The sequence below is a fragment of the Girardinichthys multiradiatus genome, chromosome 1, assembly GCF_021462225.1.
Source record: "Girardinichthys multiradiatus isolate DD_20200921_A chromosome 1, DD_fGirMul_XY1, whole genome shotgun sequence".
Taxonomy (NCBI): Eukaryota; Metazoa; Chordata; class Actinopteri; order Cyprinodontiformes; family Goodeidae; genus Girardinichthys; species Girardinichthys multiradiatus.
Window position 1 is genome coordinate 7291206 of NC_061794.1, and position 20828 is coordinate 7312033.

Below are 20828 nucleotides of genomic sequence, written 5' to 3' on the forward strand. Positions count from 1 at the left end.
GATGCATATAAAACCTTTCAATGCATTCAGAAATGTATTTAGATGTGTATGCAATTAGAAAAACGAGGAAAATAAGCAGCATGTCAAAGAAGAAGCTTGGTTTATTTAAAGAGCAGAGATCATGGTGCCGAACAGACTCAGTTCTGAGGGTGAGCAGGTTGAAAGTGAGTGAGGGTTTAAGCCAGTTGGTGTGGCATTTCTTTAGACATGGCAGCTGCCAACAGGACAGCTGAGAGGCCTGCACAAGGAAGCATCTTCTTCTTAAATGGTCTGAATGTATATTTATAGAAATCTTTCACAAGACTGTGTTTCACATGAGAAGGAGGAGAAGAAACACTGACTGGGGGTGAAGAAATTTATTTCACAGATATTATTTTAACCATGGGATTTATATTTGTGGTATTTAGAGTTTGCTTTTTGCAGAGTTTCTTTACTCAAGACGCTTTATAGCGAAGGAATGTAGGACTGGGCTCATTACTGGACATTCTCCATCATCTTCAGAAACTCTGGAGGGAGAGACAGACAATGTCCATCAACCATCTCAACAAAGATCAGAACACAGATGTGCTAAAGAAACAATTAAGCACATTAATAAAATATTCTCTCAGTGAATTTCAGAACCGATTGTACCAATGAAGTCTGTTCATTAAGTGTGAATATTGAATACTCTGGCTTCCTTGCATTCTTTTTATATTTTTGTATAAGAATAACGTTTTTTGCATTATTATTCATGCTTCCCATATTCACTGATCATTTTGCACTCAGTTTTACACCCAGAAGCCCTCAGTGTCACACATGATTTCTTAGTAAATCTGTGTTGGCTTGTAAGAGTATCTTTAGTGTCTTGCGCTGCAAGGTATTCACACCCCTTGAATGTTTTTCCAACCACAAACTTTAGTGTGTTTTACTGTGATGTCATGTGATAAAGCAACATTAAATATGATATATAATATAATAAACTGTAAAAGAGAAAATAATGCATGACCTGCACTTGTATTCAGCCCCCTTTCTACTTTGTTGAACCAAAATTTGCTGCCACTGGAACTACAAGCTGTTAACAGCAACTTCCAAGTCTTGTCACATATTCTCAGTTGGATTTATGTCAAACTTTTTTTCAAACATGGTTTTATGTTTAGGATCTTTGTCATGCTGGGAGGTAAACCCTCGCCCCAGTCTCGAGTCTATAACCTCTTATAGGATTTCCTCCAGTATTTCATTGTATTTAGCTTTATTCATCTTTCTGACCAGCTTCCCTGTCTCTGCTGAAAAAGGTATCCACACAGCATGATGGTGTAATCACCATGCTTTACTTGGGGGATGGTGTTTTCATGGTGCATTTTCCATGTTGGCCAGTTAGTTTTTATTTGACTAGTGCACCTTTTTCCACATATGTGATATGGCTTGTGGCAAATGGGAATTCAGGATTGGTGGGGTGAATGGCTCATAGTTAGATTGAAAGATTCTCCAAACTGAGTTGTGGATCTCTGCAGCTCCCCCAGAGTTACCATAGGCCTCTCTGCTACTTCCCTAGAGATTATTCTCCTTTTCAGCCTGTCAGTTTAGGTGGATAGCCATGCCTTGGTAGGTGTGTCACACTTTTTTATTTTCAAATGATGAATTGAACGGAGCTCTGTGAGATGTTCAAAGCTTTGGCTGCTGCTATTAAGCCTAACCCTGCCTTAAACGTCTCCACAACTTTTTTTTCTAAAAGCCATTTAACATTTCCATTCCATTTCACCAATGAGCACTACATTATGTTGCCTTCACTTAAAATCTAAATAAAATACGTTGGGGTTTATGACTGTAATGTGATAAAAATGTTAATGGATGTGAATACATTGGCAATATAAGGCAAATATGAGAAACTGAATGACCAGACAGGCATGGCTGCTTTTGAAAGAAAGACTTTAAGGACAGGCAGCCTTTTCCAAGAAAGAGTCATATAAACGTTTTATTTATATCTGACATAATAAAATTCTCAGTATATACTGTCATCTATCACAGTACAATTATTTCCTCGGGCAAGTGATAATAAGTAGTCGTGTACATCCGTACACAAACAATTAAAAAGAAAATAGTTTTAAACCTGCGTTAATTTCTTTACATTTACTTTAGGCAGCCAGACTTTTACTCTTTAAAAGTAGTCGGGTACTGGACAGCCAATGTCCAAAAAAAACTTAACAACTTCAGAAGGAACAACTGACCAAGACCAGCTGAAAAGACTACAACAAAGTTTGACAGTTTGGGAGCAAACGATGAATAATAAATAATTGACATTTTTTTAAATGTTCACAATGCTAAACAGCTCAATCTTACCGTCAAAATCAATTTTTCCATCTTTGTTTGAGTCCGATTCACCAAACATTTCATCAATATCTTCCTCTGTGACCTGTTCTCCAGTCATATGAAGGATATCTCCAAATTCTTCTCTGTCAACGAAGCCATCTCCGTTCCTGCAAAGACAGAGATAGAAAACACATACAATTTGCATCTTCTTATTTATTTTTTCTTTCATACCACCACACAATTAAACCCAGCTTATACTTGATAAAAGTCTACAGTATCGTTAAAGGTCAGGGCACATTTCATTAATACTTTTTTATTCAAGGAGCCATGTTTGTGTGGTTTGTGGAATTTCATTATAACAGCAATATTGTAATAAATGGGACTTTCTACCAGCAATGAGCAAACAATGAAATATGTATGAGATGTTATTTTTTCTTAATTTCTTTCAAAACAAGGCTTACTAAAACACAGTATCACCTTGTTGAAAACACCAAATGAGAAAAAACATTAATAAAAAAATAATATTTAAAAACAAGGGCTAGAAGTTTCTGACAAGATTTTTTAAACGAGTAAAAAAATCTCTGAAAAAACTTTGATCCGACAGTTTCAGTTCCTGTTGAAGATCATTCCAGGTTCATGGTGCAGAGCAGGAGAAGGTTTTACTACCTCTGTAGTCCATGATGGAGGTGAGAAGTTTCTGCCATCACATTAAAACAATACATGCAACTAAAACCCTCCTGGATTTACTGTGGCGGTTACCATATATCTTTGGGTTCTGTTTAGCTCGTCTTTGTATTACAAATCAAGTTTCTGAGTCAAAGCCCAGATTTTGATCTAATTGAGATTATATGAGGAGACTTGAAACAGGCTCTTCATGCAAGAAACCCCTTAAACATCTCACAGCTGAAAATGAGAAGTAGTCAAAGGTTGGTAGATGGATGCAAGTGTTCATCATGTTCAGCCTAGAAATGTTTCTCTACATAAACCGCATGCGCCATCTCCCTTCATGATAAAACAACTCTCTTATGGAAACATGGGAAACTGTCTTTAATGAAGGCAGCTCCACATCCAATTTCAGGTGTGGGGTAGCGGCCTAGATCATTGCAATTTTAAATGATATGTAGCATTAACTCTGAATGATTGATATTTGCCTAGTGTACTATAGGCCAAACAAATCTTGCTGCCATGTTTTACACACCCAATATTACCAGTGACATCCTGGTTTTCTGTATTAATGGCTGTGCACATTATTTTGCTGATCAAATCTGAATTTGTCTTGAAATTTTCCCTCTTTACAATAATATTCAGAGTGAGACAGAGGCTGAATTGGTCGCTGCGGCCCTCTAGCTGTCTGTGGCATTGGACCTGTGTTGCCTGCTGTACTTAGATATTCAAAGGCAGATCTTGTATGGGAGATGGAGCAGCACAGAGGGTAGCTGAAGAACTACTGATTTTATGGTGCTACAGTTTACTATCAGAGATTAATGACTCATCAAATCAACTAGTAAAAAAATAACATTAGGATAACACTAAAGCAAACTGCTGACAACATTGTCAGCAGCAGCAAAACTGGGATTTATCAGGACTGTTACCTGCCTGTATTTATCTCAGTGATTCTTGTAAATTTAGGCTTCATTTCAAAATTAACTTTTAAACTCACCATGCCACTTCCTCGTGCTGTTCTGCACCTTGGTCCAACACATCTCCAGCATACCCTGACATATAATGTTCCTCACCCGTGTTGAAGCAACATACTTTATTACTGATCTCCAGCAGAAACTCCAGTTGGCAAGCAAGATATGTTGCTGTCAAGAAAGACAGCAAGGAGAGACTGCAGTTTCTAGAATATCACTGGTGAGTGAGTTAACAGGTTAGCTTGGATTTATTTGAGGTGAGATTTTATGGGTGAAGAAAGATGTCATATCACCCTGAGCTTTTTGGAAAGGTAAGTATGTCATTGGAGTAAGTTTATCAGTCTTGGAAACAAAGCAACATACAGGTCCTTCTCAAAATATTAGCATATTGTGATAAAGTTCATTATTTTCCATAATGTCATGATGAAAATTTAACATTCATATATTTTAGATTCATTGCACACTAACTGAAATATTTCAGGTCTTTTATTGTCTTAATACGGATGATTGTGGCATACAGCTCATGAAAACCCAAAATTCCTATCTCACAAAATTAGCATATTTCATCCGACCAATAAAAGAAAAGTGTTTTTAATACAAAAAACGTCAACCTTTAAATAATCATGTACAGTTATGCACTCAATACTTGGTCGGGAATCCTTTTGCAGAAATGACTGCTTCAATGCGGCGTGGCATGGAGGCAATCAGCCTGTGGCACTGCTGAGGTCTTATGGAGGCCCAGGATGCTTCGATAGCGACCTTTAGCTCATCCAGAGTGTTGGGTCTTGAGTCTCTCAACGTTCTCTTCACAATATCCCACAGATTCTCTATGGGGTTCAGGTCAGGAGAGTTGGCAGGCCAATTGAGCACAGTGATACCATGGTCAGTAAACCATTTACCAGTGGTTTTGGCACTGTGAACAGGTGCCAGGTCGTGCTGAAAAATGAAATCTTCATCTCCATAAAGCTTTTCAGCAGATGGAAGCATGAAGTGCTCCAAAATCTCCTGATAGCTAGCTGCATTGACCCTGCCCTTGATAAAACACAGTGGACCAACACCAGCAGCTGACACGGCACCCCAGACCATCACTGACTGTGGGTACTTGACACTGGACTTCTGGCATTTTGGCATTTCCTTCTCCCCAGTCTTCCTCCAGACTCTGGCACCTTGATTTCCGAATGACATGCAGAATTTGCTTTCATCCGAAAAAAATACTTTGGACCACTGAGCAACAGTCCAGTGCTGCTTCTGTGTAGCCCAGGTCAGGCGCTTCTGCCGCTGTTTCTGGTTCAAAAGTGGCTTGACCTGGGGATTGTGGCACCTGTAGCCCATTTCCTGCACACGCCTGTGCACGGTGGCTCTGGATGTTTCTACTCCAGACTCAGTCCACTGCTTCCGCAGGTCCCCCAAGGTCTGGAATCGGCCCTTCTCCACAATCTTCCTCAGGGTCCGGTCACCTCTTCTTGTTGTGCAGCGTTTTCTGCCACACTTTTTCCTTCCCACAGACTTCCCACTGAGGTGCCTTGATACAGCACTCTGGGAACAGCCTATTCGTTCAGAAATTTCTTTCTGTGTCTTACCCTCTTGCTTGAGGGTGTCAATAGTGGCCTTCTGGACAGCAGTCAGGTCGGCAGTCTTACCCATGATTGGGGTTTTGAGTGATGAACCAGGCTGGGAGTTTTAAAGGCCTCAGGAATCTTTTGCAGGTGTTTAGAGTTAACTCGTTGATTCAGATGATTAGGTTCATAGCTCGTTTAGAGACCCTTTTAATGATATGCTAATTTTGTGAGATAGGAATTTTGGGTTTTCATGAGCTGTATGCCAAAATCATCCGTATTAAGACAATAAAAGACCTGAAATATTTCAGTTAGTGTGCAATGAATCTAAAATATATGTATGTTAAATTTTCATCATGACCTTATGGAAAATAATGAAATTTATCACAATATGCTAATATTTTGAGAAGGACCTGTATAATCTTCAATGCAGCTGCATAACTGACACAATATCCAAAACTTTACTCCTTTCTTGAGCTAGACTGGACTGGCAAGCTGCAGTGGATTAATACAGTCGGCAGGTGCAATCAAGGTAACTTCACATAGAAACATGAACGTTGTTTAGCTGGACAAAACAGTACCATACCAAACTATAGTCTCTAGGGAAAGTGTAAACCACTGATATCTGCTAACATTGTGTTGTATTCCACTAATATGAATAATTTCATTTGTGGAACAGGAGCAATACTAATTTCAGTATTTGAGGATTAGCTTTCAGCATCTTCTGTTTTGTAGTTAATTGTGTACTCTTCAAAATTCATCTGACCCAGGCCTCCTCTCTACTCTGCTCTCTTGTTTGTATGTAATGGACATTTTGTAGTCTTGCAATATGCTAGAGGATCGTTTATCTTTATTTCGTACATATCAAATCAGGCCTCACTGTGATGCTGATCATTTTGGATCCTGTGGAAAGGCTGAGACTCATCTGACCTTGGTAAAATGCGGTGCTATTTCACTTCTTCTGGTATTTGATATTCATCTGTTTCAGTCTGGTGCACCCTGAATTTTAAAATACTGAATGTAATGTTTAACTTAGTGAGAGTCATACTTGTCGAAAATGCGAAAACATTCTGAAAGCTCCTCTTCGCTCTTTCCGGTCTGGTCCTCCTTTAGCTGCTGCACCATCATGACCAGGAACTCCTCAAAGTCGATAGTCCCACTGCCTGAGGAGACATGGAGTCAGGACAGAGTCGACATATTACTGTTTCTGTAAATAACTTCATGTGGTTTTTCTAAAGATGATGCACTTGGTTATTCTGTGTTTAACCTTGTTTCTCTCCCGGTGAAAGCCATCAATGGAGCTACAATATTTGTACAAACTTTATATGTACTCTGTTATTCATTTCCATAGATAGTTCTACTGACTCGGTGCTTATCTGTTTAGCTGAGTTTCTTTCCTAAGCTAATAAGAACAGTGCAGTCCCACACTAATCACATAAAATAGTCTCTCTTTTTTTAGCAGCAAGCAGGAGGCATTGACTCTCATTGACAAAACAAAACGCATAAAAGCAATAGAAACGTGCAGGAAAATTATTTATCACTGTACATGGACACACCCCACCCCAACCAATCCAATGTCGCCCTGGGCAACTACCCACAAGGCCCACATCAAAACTACTACTGACTGCAGCCCTAAATAGCAGGCCTGACAATGAATGAGCTTTCAGATCACATGTGTCCAACTTTAGTCTTGGCAGGTCTTGTGATCTACATGACCTGCTCTGCAGAACCTGGTGGCATATTGATACGGTCATCCAGCCCTTCTAATTAGTTGTGTTGGAGCAGGAAAACACTTAAACCATGCAGGGCACCGCCTTTTGAGCACTGGAGCACTAGTTCTTAGATATGGTAGGCATAAAGCCAAAGTACAACAAAAGCTCAACCTTCTTGTTTTACTGCATCCTTACCATCTTCATCGACCTCCTCAATGATGGCATCCAGCTCCTCTCTAGACGGATTCTGACCCAGCATTCTCATGACGGTGCCCAGCTCCTTGGTGCTGATGTCACCACCTCCATCTGTGTCGAACATGTCGAAGGCAGCCTTGAATTCTGACCAACAGGAAGAGATAGTTGAAAATCAGATGAGATGCATGTGCTGCAATGTTTTTTTTCCCATGGCCCTGCATCTATAGAAGTACAGCATAAAACATATTATTGTTTTACCCCAGTTGGTACAAATCAGCAGGTTATTCTGAAAATGTGAAAGAATTTATACAAGGGTAACAGAGTCAGACATTTAGCAGGAAAAATGGAGGGAACCAGACCTGAAATCATCTCCTCAGTCAGGAAGGAGCGCGCATCAGTTTGGGCGTCAGTGGGCTTGGAAGATCGAGGAAGAGAGAAGAGAAGTAGAAGGAAAGGGTAAAAAGTGGTCATTATGTCTGCTGAGAGAAGTTGGTACATTGCTGCATCCTGTTTTAGCTCATGGCAGAAATAGTTAGAGATACTTAAAGCCTCGGCAGATAATAATTCAATGAAGGTAAAGGTACAAGAAAGCAAGGAGGGGAAAAAACTAAAGTGTAACACAAGAAAACTAACAATATAATTATAATGCAGCAATTTCCTATAGTTGTTTCTTTTGTGAAAAACATCTAAAGTTTTGACATTTTTTTCTATCCACTTGAATCCTTTCAGTGCTGAAGTTGCATGAAATGTCACATTAAAAAAAAGCTATTTTATTTCTAATCAAACTGTGATTGCTTACAGAGATTGAATTCAAAAGCATTTAGAAAAAATATAATAATTTCTGAAACATCTCTAAACAACATTGTGTCATTCCTCTCTTCTTCGTAAACTAATCTTTTTTTCTGTATCATAAATAGAAATTCATCAATGTGTTTTAGTTAGTTTTAACTAAAATATTACTTGGTCTGCTGGCTCCTACTTATTCTTTTGACAATAATAGTGCTTTCTAAGATGGTAGAAGGGATTTTTCTCTTTTTATACCTTCACCTAATGTCCATTACTCAGGGTTAAAAGTTAGACTTTAACAAGATTTCCCTATTTGAAGCAAGAGCATGCTATCTGATGTGGAAATACAGTTTAGTACAATTCCTGTAACACTCTGACCTCCTTTAAATGGGTCTTTTGTCTGCTGTAAAATTGCAATCAGGCTGTAGGTTCCTCTGCATGTTATGTTTACATTTCTGCAAATAAAAAAACGGAACTGATTGCACAAGTTTTGAATACTATAGCCAATAGCCCATACATTTTCAATTGGGTTGAAATTTGGGCTTTTCCAGAAGAGTAATGTCTGCCTGCTTTATGCATTCTAAAACTATTTTTATGTGTGTTTGGGATCATACCCAAAGATTTTGTCAAATGTTTACCCATCTAATCCAAACTGTCGCCCTCAGTGGAATGGATATTGGTCAAGATGTTTAGGAACAACCCAGAATCCCTCAAAGCTCCAATCAAAGATACTGAAACACCAGTGTTATATCTCCATAGACATAGAGTGCAGACCAAGACAAAAGCCTCTGCTCCAAAATTAATTCCTTCATATTAAAATATGATTTTCAGCAATCAAATGGACAAGTCCAATACCTTGTGGAGAAAAGTTATATGGTGAGACGTGACAAAAATTGAGCAATTTGGCTACAATGACAACAAGAATGTTTGGAAGAGTCAAAGTGAGGCTTTCAAACCAATGAAAATTGTAGCAACTGTCAAGCAAGATGGTGGTACCATTATGTTCAGGTTCTGTTTACTTGCTCGTGATACAGGTCCGTTGCACAAAGTAGATGGAATAAAAATGAAGAAAGACTACAATGTAAATAGCCATAAACATAAATAAAACCATTAAATGTGAAAGTGATGCTAAGACTTTTGACCGCTATTGTAATTCTTGTTTTCAGAAATCAATGAATTTGTATTTCATTCCACCCCCTAAAAGAATGGGTCAAATCAATCCCTAAAAGCCCAAAACTAAATGACATCTGTCCCCATGATGAGTGTCTAGAATACTATGGCTGCCAGTAGACGTTGGATTTCTCAGTGAGCTAAAATTTGTAAAGATGCATGTCTGCATAGCAAGGCCCCACAGAAAGGCAGAGATAGAGCTATTAATGACCAAGTGGCAGCTAAGGATTGGAAATAGCTTTATATCAGCAAGACGACAGCTTTAATCCTGCAGCAGTTGGCTCAACATGTTAGTGATATTCTTCAACTCCAGAGGGATATGTGAGTATTCTGATCCGGGTTAACCGATCTTAAACTTGGAACTTACTTAAGTAGCATCTGAGCTTGTTTTTACATCCTTACTTATAACAGATACATGACTGTTCTTTTTAACATCTATATTTGACTGTTTTTAAGTTATAAAACAAATAGATTGAAACTGTCATTTAGAAATGTTTTGAGAAAACCAAACATTTTCTGTCCAAGGTCCTTGTACAGTACCAGGGAAACTAAGTTACATATGTATAACTCACTCTAATTTTGTTTTTATAGTCTGAAAACTAAACTCCCACATTTTCTAACAGTTAATAAATTACTTTATTATTTTCCTGAAAGCTTTTTAACACTATTGCAACATGCAGATGATCGTACCAACCCAGCCAATAGTTCCCTTTGAGCTATTTGTAAGGTGAGACTTGGATGAGGATTTGAAAGGGATTTTCTCAAGGTGACCATTCTAATTTAGAACAGGCGGAAAAGACAGCACGCCTTCTCTCTTTACACAGCTGTGCGCTTTTATCTTTTGCATCGCTCCCTCCTGTACAAATGTCAGTCTCATGTAATTTAGGCTGCTACAGGAAACAACAGCAGTTTAGCTATATTTGTACAGATCTACAAAGAGATACAGAGATGGAATCTGTAAAATTGTTTCAGGAACCGGATTGAGCTCAGAGAAACAGCTTTGTTTGCAGCCAGTGTGTGGCCCAGATTAAACTCAGAAGAATTTCAGTAACTCCAACAACAGAAAGCCCAACTTGTGTGTAAATCCAGCAGCTCTCCAGAAAAAGACTTTCAGCTAGATTTAGCTAAAACAGCTTCTTCAGATAATCATCTCCATCTTCTTTCTTGTTTTATCACCATCAAAGTAAAATCCTTAAGGATAAAAAAACCTGCACTTCCTTCCTCTCATCTTTGCTCATCTTCTTCTTTGTCTTCACTTTCTTACCATGGCGCTTGGTTTTCTGGTCAGACACTGGTATAGACAACAGACGACAGGAAAGAAAACTCTTCACTCTGCACAGTTCAGGTGGCACCGTGACTTTATTCTACTTCATAAGTACCCTCTGTTCCAAGTATCATTTTACTAAAAATGTTGATGATTGGGCCAGGGTCCCCCTCCTTGTCAGAGCCGGCCAATCAAGTTCAGCTTTAGATTGTGCCCTCTTACAATCTACTGATGGACCCCTCCTTGGATCCCCCTGCCTCCCATACTTAGATTACAGATAAGCTCGCTGACATTTAGTCAAAAAAGAAAACACAGGGCAAGCTCAAGGCAGCTGAAGCTTATTGTGACACACGATCAACCGAGCATCTCCTTAAAGATAGACTCTTGATTCCATATGCTGTGCAGGAACCAGAGAACATGCCCGCTCACATAGATTCAAACAAACATGCAGGCATTATCATCTCCCTGCAGGCACAGATTCTTAACCTCCTCCACCATCACATCCCTGTTGACCCATCCATCTCCATGTTTCACTGTCCACACTTCCGCTGACGTGTTTCTACAATCTCAGTAACCTGAGGAGTGCTGTGCGCTCATACAGCTTCCCCCCACATTGTTTAGCCATTTTTGGCTAAACATAGGTTGGGCAAGTAAAGCATTACTCTGTGATTTTTATTGACACAAAAACTATTTGTTGTGACTATTTTTCCCCTTCTCAGTTATGCACACAACTTTCTGATGGTCTATGAAACAAAATACAATCTAGTTTGGGATTTTAATGTGAAAAAGTTTAACGGGTGTGAAAACTTTGCATGGCACTCTATTTGAAACTACATTAATAATGACAGATGTACCCATTAGTTATGTCTTGATTAGAATTATGGTTATCATTTTATAGATTTTTTATTTATTTCAATTTTTTATCAGCATCTAAGAGATTCCCATCAAACATTAATCTTCTGGTATTCAACAAAACGAGCCAACAGAAGAAGTTCTTCCCAGATTTCTTAGCTGCTTTTCTCATTTCAGCACAATGTGCTGACATGGTCAGATGCAAGGATTAGGTTGAAGATTAATTAAAAAGCTGCAAAAATCTGAAAATGACCTGAAGAGATATTGATAAAGACAACATAAAAGAATGATTGTAAGAGGTTCTGGTTACTTGGAAGCAAAATATAAGTAAAGTAATAAGACATTTAAGTATAGCATAAGTAAAAGATGTTTCTAACAGCAATTCGGCTCAGAATATGGATCCTAAATGCAAATAGCAATCATCTTTCCAATATAACTGAAGCTAAAATCAAGGCTGAATTAGTCCCACAGATGAAATGTAAAATGAACCCACAGCCCTAATAATGACTTTCCAATTGAGAGCTGCAATCTACCACCTGAAAAAAAATAATTACTTATTCAAATATGCAGTCACTGTAATTTACTGCCCGATCAGATGGAAACTATGGGAACAAATGCTATATTAGAAAACCCTTCATACCCCTTGAGCTTTACATTTTTACTCTACAATTTATAGGAGCACCTTCTGCTGTTGTGGGGTGTGTCTCTGCCAGCTTTGCTCATCCAGATACTGATGTTTTCACCCATTCTTTGTTAAACAGCGTAAGCTCAGTCAGATTGGACGGACAGTGTCAATTTATTTTGAAACCTTGGGACAGATTCTAAATTAAATGTTGAGCTTTGACTGGGCCGTTCTGATATTCATATGCTTTGATCCATTGTAACTGTGTTTAAGCTCTGCCTTCACCTTTAATGGAGGCTCTATAATTAACCTCCATCTATCGTCCTAGTAACATGTTTTAGCTCGGTGCAGATGATGTGATTTGAGCAGTTCGCAGCAGAGTGTGAAAATGCCGGGATGATGCATCTTTCCCTGAATCTGAAGCCATGGTTCTCAACAGGAAAAAGGTGGATTGCTTCCTCTGAGGCAAGGACCAGTTTCTTCCTCAAGTGGAGGAGTTTAACTGCTTATGTTTGTGTCTTGTTCATGAGTGATGGTAGGATGGAGCAGCTGATGGATTGACAAATTGGGCTTCATCTGGAGTAATGTGGACACTGCTGTGATATGTTACGGTGATGAAAGACCTGAGCCAAAAAGTGAAGCTCTGGGTTTACTGGTTCATGTTCTGACCCTCACCGATGGTCATAAAATAAGGGTACAAGTAGCTCATATGAACATCCTCTGCTGGGTGTCAAGACTCAACCTTAGAGACAGGGTGAGGGGCTCCGTCATCTGAGGGGAGCTCCGAGAGCCGCCGCTCTTTTGCATTGAAAGGTGCCAGCTAAGGTGATACAGGGCATCTGATTGGGGGGCTTTCAGGGCACATCCCACTGGGATGATGATGGATGTCCGGGATCTAATTGCTGTGTTTCTTGGTATTTTCATACTTTTTCAGGATTATATGCAAAGATTTTGAAATCTATGCATCATTTTCCTTCTAATTCACAACTGTGCACTTCTTTGGGACAATAACTTAACATCCCAATAAAATACAGTGAAGGTTTTGGTTCAACTTTGAAAAAATGTTTAAAAAAAATCATTGGATATGAATACTTGTGCAAGTTACTCTATAGGCTAAGTGTGTAATTAAATTCGTTACAGAAATACTGCAATACTTGGTGAAAATCCTTAAATCCTGTGGCACTGCAGTCACAAGTTGAAATTACGCTTGCAGTTTGTAATCCATTTGATTTATAATTCAATCAGCTGTAAGGCAGTTTTTTACCTTTTTTTAATGCAGTATTTTCTAATCTTTCTAATAGTTGAGTCTTATGAAAACCTGCCAACTCCGGTTTTACCAAATTAGTCCTACTTTGAACATTTTGATCCTCACATCTCCTTTTTCCATTCTCACCTCTTCTCTCTCTTACCTCACCTTCCCCAGAGGACTCCAGCCTCCATACCATTTAGCTTATGTCACCCCCTTCACAGAGAGTCAGTTTATCTGACTGACAGCACCAGCTGAGACCCTGCCCAGTCCAGGGCTTCACAAAAGTACTGCTCCTCTGTAGCAGGGTGAGAGAAAGGGGTGTTGACAGGTGACAGGTATTGGTTTGTTAAATAAAGACTAAGAGAAAACTGTTTTTCTTCTAGTATTTCCTGCTTTTTATTAGTCTATTTTCCATCCTCATCTCCTTTACCTCCTTCTACTCCAGGACAATCCCCTGAGGAGCAGCTGTGCCTTATAGACAAACAGCTCCTAAATATGGCTGGAGGCACCCAGTTGCTCCTCCCATTCACGATCTTCTATTCTAATCACTTTGCTTCACTCATATCTTTTTGCTCTACCTATGTTGCCTTTGAGATCACACAATGTGAATTTGGTCTGAAGACTTGCAGTTCCACGCTGCGGTCAACAGGGGGCAGACTGCTCTTTTCGGTCTAAACCTTCAGATCTTAATGATTGATTGTGTCTGTCATCTGATAGAGAATTGTATCTATTTGCTTTTAAGCCAGATGAGAGATGAAAATTCTATCATTTTTATGATGCTCTTTTATTAACTATTAATCAATGAAGAGGTAAATTTTCTTTATATTTTTGTACATGATCAATTTATGCAGATGCTGAGGAATGCATGAGGAGTTTGATGACTTAAATGGTTTTAGGTTAACTGGCTCAAGTGTCAATTGGCGAATTAGTCAGTAAATCATTTACTAAACTGTGGAAATCTGGTTTATGACTAAAATCTTACATGTGTGGATTGAAATGAGCTAAAGATTTTCTTACACATCAGTTTAATCAAAGGATAAAGCCAGAAGGCAGAAAACTCAAATGTAATTGTTTCAGCAAATTTTGCTGTGCATGAGTTCTGGAAAGAAATGATATTCAAAGATGTAGATCCTCATTAAACGAAACCTCCCGCATGTCTCTCATCCCGACAAAAAATATAAAATAAATTCTCAGAGATGTCTTGCTTCAAAATGTTTACTTAATGAACCGAACATGTACAGCAAAAGAGAAAAATAAGGAAAAGCGACTTATCCACATGTTGTTAGTTAAACAAAAAGGAGGGAGGGAGGTCAAAAAACGGTTAGGCTTCACTCCTTTTTTCGTCTTTCCCCTCGACCTTCCCTTCTTTCCCCTACGCTCCACCCACCTCATCTGACCAAAATAAACATCTTACCAGCCTCATAACTAACAAACACTCTGCAAAACACATAGTTTAGGCTCCTACAAAAGAATTTAAAAAATATTAGATAAAATAGTTTAGGAGGGACTAGTGTCTATCTCCTGTGGTATGATGCAGTGTATAACCTGGCCAGATTGTAATTTCCTCACAAGCCAGTACACAGACACACATACAACAGACAACCATGCATGCACAGACTCATAAGCATAATGTAGAGCTTAACCTAGCATCCACGTTTTTAGACTGTGTGAGGAAGCTGGAGTACCCAAAGAGAACCCATGCATTCATGGGGAGAACATGAAAACTTCATTCAAAAAGACCTTGGCCGACATTGTTGCCAGGTAACAGTGCAAACAACAACGTTACCATGAAGATGGAGATTCAGTCTGGTGATTTTCTCATTTACTGTGTACTGGTTGTCATCATTCAGTGGAGTTTGTACTTGCTCTTATTTGAGCTCTCTGTTCAATGTTTTGTATTGTTATTAAACCTTAGCTCTATTTTCTTAGTGTCCTTATTCATATATGGTTCTGGCTGTCCCATTGTTTCCATCCCACTCAGCACTCCTCCTCAATAACAATGCTTTAATCTAAATGCAATTCTTATTTTTTGGTTCTTTTTAATATAGGTGTATCCTAGGTGTAGGTATTGACTGATTGGAGCTTGTAGGTCTGGAATGTACAGTCACCGGCCACTTTATTAGGTACACTGTGCTAGTACTGGGTTGAGCTCCCCACTTTGTGAAACATTCCACAGAGATTTTGGTACATGATGGCATGATAGCATCACACAGTTGCCACATACTGTAGCTTCAGCTGCATATTGAAGATGCTAGCTCCTGTTCTGCTCTAGCCCAAAGATGCTGTGTTGGATTGGGATCTGGTGCCTGTGGAGATCCTATGACAGTGAGTTCACTGTCATGTTCAAGAAACCAGTCTCATATGATTTGAGCTTTATGCATTACCCTGCTGTAAGTAGCCATCAGATGGGTACACTGTGGTCACAAAGAGATGGCAATGGTAAGCAAAAATACCCAGGTAGACTGTGGTAAGCATAAACACTTTTAAGGTGGTATTTAGGGGCCAGAATTATAGCAAGAAATTACCCTCACACCGCTACACCACCACCAGCGGCCTGAACGGCTGATAGAAGGCATGTTCACCATGACTAGTTGCTTAAATGCATTGAGTGCTGCCATGTGATTGGCTGCTTTGCTATTTGTAATAACAAGCAACTGAACAGGCCTACCCAATAAAGTGGACACCTAGTTTACAGTCACATTCAATAAACTAGAATATTCATTCCGGTGAGGCTTGTTTGTCAGATTAAAAACACCTTTTGAAAATAAAAACATACTTTATTATTATTTTTTTATTGGTCTGATGTAATTTTTTTATCGTAAATGTTGTGTTTTCATTAACTGTAAGCAGGAAATCATCATAATTAACACAAATAAAGGCGTTTGTGAAATTAATTCTATATAATGTGTTATAATTGAGTTACTGAAATAAATCAACTTTTCAATCATATTCCAATTTATTGAATTGTATAAATTAAGGATGACTTTTTGTTTGGAAAATTTCTGAACTGTTGGTACTTTATCCACTGTCTATACCCCCTTATCCTTGGAGGGTCCCGGGAGGTCAGGGAGGTTAAAGTGGGTTAAACTCAAATTATTTCTGCTCAACAGCATTGATTTTATTCTACCCAAATGTATATTATGACATTTGTATTAGTTAAAGTCTAACAGCTTGTTTTGTCAGTGCTAAAGTGATTGTACAGGAAAGCACATTTTTTACAGACAGTTAAGGTAATTCTTGTTGCTTGGCTCCTGACTGCAAGCAGGGTCCCAAAAACAAAGTCTGCACAGGGTATCATGTAACTCTGGGCCGGACCTGTTTGTGAACAACGAGCATGCAGATCCGCACAAAACAACCTGAGAACTGGAGGTTCATATTATTTACACATGTAGTAAGCACTCAATCGATACCTAATGGATCGATCACAGAAATATTTGCGGAGACTGGAAGACCTTCCTGTGGGCGGGCTTTCCGGATCAGGTAATAAAGATCCACAGTGATGTTGAGGGATGCAGAGCAGGGTGCGCAGGGTCTCGCCGGTAGATATAGCTGGTGGAGGAACTTCTCAGTCCTTTGACTCTGCTTTGATGAAAATGCCAAACGTTACGGTGTTGCTGGTAACGGAGGCGCCAAGCATCAGGTCACAGTGCCAATGGTACAACCATGACAACCACACTGAGCTGCGCGTAACGGACCGCCTGGACACAGCTGAACACCTTTTCAATTCCATCATTCCTTATGGAGCGGCAGTCCCAGCGCTCATATGCGTTTTTGTTTTTCTGACTCTTTTCTCTTTGTTAACAAACGTGTTCACTGTGTACATAATAGAGCGCTCCGATGACCTGTCCTGGCTCCCGCGCTTCGTCCTCTGCAAGAGCCTGATCTTGAGCGACCTGCTGCAGACTGTCAGCTTCGCTCCGGCGGTCATCTATTCGCTCGCCCAACACCAGACGATGGCGTTCAGCCCTTGGTGTTACTTTCAGTACGTTGTTGGGGGAGTCAGCATCTTCTCCAGTCTCACCACCATCACCTGCATGGCAATGGAGCGCTACCTATACGTGTGCTTTGCGCTCCAGTACACGGTGATGGTCACTCGGGAGCGCATCAGGAAGGTTCTGATCCTCATCTGGGTCTACTCTATTTCGATCGCTTTTGTCGGCTTGGGTCTGGTGTTGTACAAAGGAAGGCAAGAGAAGAACCCTCATGTCACCATGGGGCTGCTGTGCGAGCCGGACATTGTGGAGCAGCACATGGGCTCCCCCCGCGCTCCTGCCATCTTCAGAAAAGCCATCGGTTCCCTCACGCTGCTGCTGTGCTTGCTGGTTCACGCCTTCTCCTACTTCAGGATGTACCGCAACGCCAGCAACGCTGTGGTGCCGTTCAACGAGAGCAACTCCGCTGCGCGCAGAACCGTGCTGTTCTACTGCGGGATGCTGTTCCTGCAGGTGCTGCCGCTGCTCATTAAGGTCGCATCTGATGCGTTGTGGGAATTCAGGGGCACCAGCGTAATCGAGCTGACCTCTGGGTCTCAGGAGCACTGCGAATCCGCCCCCTCAGCGACCGCGGCGTTGTTCCACTTGTCCCTGCTGACAATGGTGTTGGTGCCACCTTGCATCAACCCACTGGTGTACGGGCTGAGGAGCATGGAGCTCAGGAAGCCGCTGGCCAAGCGGTTCCGCTGGCGCGCAGAGAACAGAGACGAGGAGCGGCCTCGGGACATGATGCGGCTAAGAAACATTGTGCATCCCGGCCATGCTGAGGCGGGTTAGGCAACCATGAGACAAAAATAGAACCACACTCTAAAAACTGTTATAGAGGCTGAGGTACCCCAGTCTAAACAAACAGAAAACTAAAATGTTGAATAAAAATTTATTCAGAGATTTAATAGAGAAATACATTTAAGAAAAATGTAGCGGCAGTATAATTAGTTATGTCTACACACTTTATTACACACGCAATTAAAATTATGTTTAACTTTATTAAAATTTGTGTTAAAAGTATGTATACTTATTCCAGAAATCATTTTTTATTGCTTGTTTTATTGGACTGTTAATCTCACTTGTCAGACCTGCATCCTAGCAACACACGGCTATGACATAATAATAATAAAAAAAAACACACACTTGATAAATATAAATAAAAGTAAAAAAAAAAGAAATGTAATTATTCTATCATTTAAACTTTTTATCAAGTCTTTATAAAATTCAGAAAAAAATAAAGAATTTGCTCAACGCATATTTATTTAAAATAAGTATTTGTAGTTTTATAAAAAGCATCACATCACGCGGTTATCACTCCTTTCGGGCTTTTTGAGTTCTTACGGATGCCTTAAAGGCATGGTGCACACGTTCCAGCGCCTCATTGATTAGGTCCAGGGAGGTTTTTTTTTTTTTTGTCTATTTGGACAATATACTTGTGGCTAGTCCCTCCGCTGCAGAGCACATGGTGCACCTCCACCAGTTGTTTGTCGGACTCAGAGAGCATGGTTTAAATGTGAAGTTCTTGGGACAGGAGGAGGTTCCCCTACTAGCCAAGGTTGAGGTGGTTTCAGTTTTTTAATGCCCTCCCCTGGAGGGTTCCTGGAGGAGTTTTTGGGGATGGTGAACTTTTATAACCGTTTCATTCCCTGGGCTGCTCACCTTATGCACCCCATGCCAGGGGAGGTTCCAGCATGTGCATGAAGACCTGGTGGATCACCTGAAGCTTCCTCATGTGTTCCTGGCTGGTCCTGTTGAGTTGGCTCAACCTCCTCACTGCGGACTTCCTAGTTTCCACCCGAGGGCAATGCGTCTTTTATGCAGCCGCAAATTTTTCCAAACACCAAATGTATTTTTCTTGTAAGTGAGAGAAAAATGTAGTATCCTTCTTTCAGACAACTGATTAGCATTGCACATAATGAGATGGGGAAAAGGCAGTGCTATGTTACTCTGGTCACACAGCCAGAAAACACTGTGGCAAATTTTGTATTTTGTAGTATCTAATTAAAAGACTTTAAAACGGAGGAACAGTATGATGCAAAAATTAAATTTGATCAAGTTTAAACAAAGGAAACAGCACTTATTATCAATGATGGGGTCCTCACAGAGACAGGTAAATATATGTGCAGCAGACGGAACCGCACATGGACACACACATGCACAAAGACACAGCAGTTACCATATTTACCTTTAAGGCTATATCTGCTTAAAGAAACTAGTTTGTTGTGAAAGTTCTGAGTTTACTTCTTTTGCTTACTCAAAATGAACCGAGCAGCTTCTCTTGTGTGCAGAAGAAAAATTTGAGTGTCCTTAAAAGAAAATTACCTCACTCTGCCGTTTGCAATATACAGAATGAATTTTTCTGTCCATTCACAGCACAGTTGTAAAGATGTAGCTGGGCTGAAATATTTTCATCCTTGATGAAAAACCTTCAGACTCTCGGTGTGGTCCGATTTTACACTCTTTGGCTACAGTAGAAGTGATGTTGCTTTTGTGTTGTTTTCCTCCTGTATTGTAGCTTTATGCATAACAAGAATGTAAAACTGTGACCAAAATGTTGTAGAATATCCTGTTTGTAGGAATGCCAAGAACCTGCAGCTGTTGTGGCAGAACTGTCTTAATGTATGTGACTTTTAAGTAAAAATAAATGTTGTGACACATGCTGTTGTGCCTGCACTGTTTAATTTTGTAAGGCAATTATTTATGGGTATCCAAACTGTCATGGTTGTTGTGCAAGTATAAACCTCTGAACTTTATTTTCTTTGTTTTAACTAATGGAATAATGTCTGTATTAGCATTCCTTGAAGAACCTATAGGCGCTTTAATAAAATGGATGACACAATTGTAATTTGTGCAAAACATTCTGGTCATTAGTTGATTCTCAGTAGAATGCAGATCCATAAGCTTTTCTGTACCTCAGAGCTCTATGAGAACCCATTGCTGCCATTCTCACTGAGACTGATGAGGGGAGAGTTGAAAGTACAAGGAAGGAAAAGCAATAAAGATGCTCTGTGTGAAGAGCTGCGTGAGGCTAAGAATGTGGAGTGTATTCATTGGGTTGAGTGGCTGGTAGTAGGATTCTGCAGAGCACATCATCAACAAATAAGACACAAAATTCTATTTCAAAATATCTTATCTCTAAGGAAAATTAAATGTTGTAACTTATAGTTTCTTCAAAGAGCTGTTGTAGATGTTGATGGCTGTGGGCAGCAGATCTGAAGAAGCCTCTGACTGAAGACAGTGTTGTTGTACGACAGTCTCCTGAAGAGGATGCTCAAGGTTCTTCATTTTATGAAGAATCCTTCTTTGCCCGCCTCCAGAGATTCCAGAGGAGTCCCCAGAACAGAGTCAGCTTTCTTTATCAGCTTGTTGAGCTTTTTTAAGTCCCTGGCTTTGACGATGGCAGAAGAGATCACACTCTCCACAACAGACTTATAGAAGATATGCAGCATCTTGCTGAAACACCGAAGGACCTAAGCTTCCTCAAAAAGTACAGTCTGCTCTGTCTATTCTTGTATATAAAAA

The 20828-nt window shown here is 39.9% G+C and overlaps 1 protein-coding gene across 1 annotated transcript; it reads right to left on the minus strand.

The window, feature by feature from the left end:
• Window positions 1–341: 341 nt before the first annotated feature.
• On the minus strand, window positions 342–10737 carry LOC124872768 (troponin C, skeletal muscle-like). Its single transcript, XM_047373097.1, has 6 exons — window positions 10604–10737; window positions 7743–7797; window positions 7384–7527; window positions 6525–6639; window positions 2317–2453; window positions 342–506 (listed from the first exon to the last, which is right to left on the minus strand). The coding sequence occupies exons 1-6, from the start codon at window positions 10604–10606 to the stop codon at window positions 475–477; spliced, it is 486 nt and encodes a 161-aa protein (XP_047229053.1). The 5' UTR covers window positions 10607–10737; the 3' UTR covers window positions 342–474.
• Window positions 10738–20828: the final 10091 nt, after the last annotated feature.

Bases quoted from the DNA above. Each gene is read 5' to 3' on its own strand.
- LOC124872768 (XM_047373097.1), bottom strand. The intron at 7,528-7,742 runs GTCTGGTTCCCT...CCTGTTGGTCAG, and splicing joins GACTGAGGAGATGATTTCAG to AATTCAAGGCTGCCTTCGAC. The intron at 6,640-7,383 runs GTAAGGATGCAG...ATGTCTCCTCAG, and splicing joins TGAGGAGGTCGATGAAGATG to GCAGTGGGACTATCGACTTT.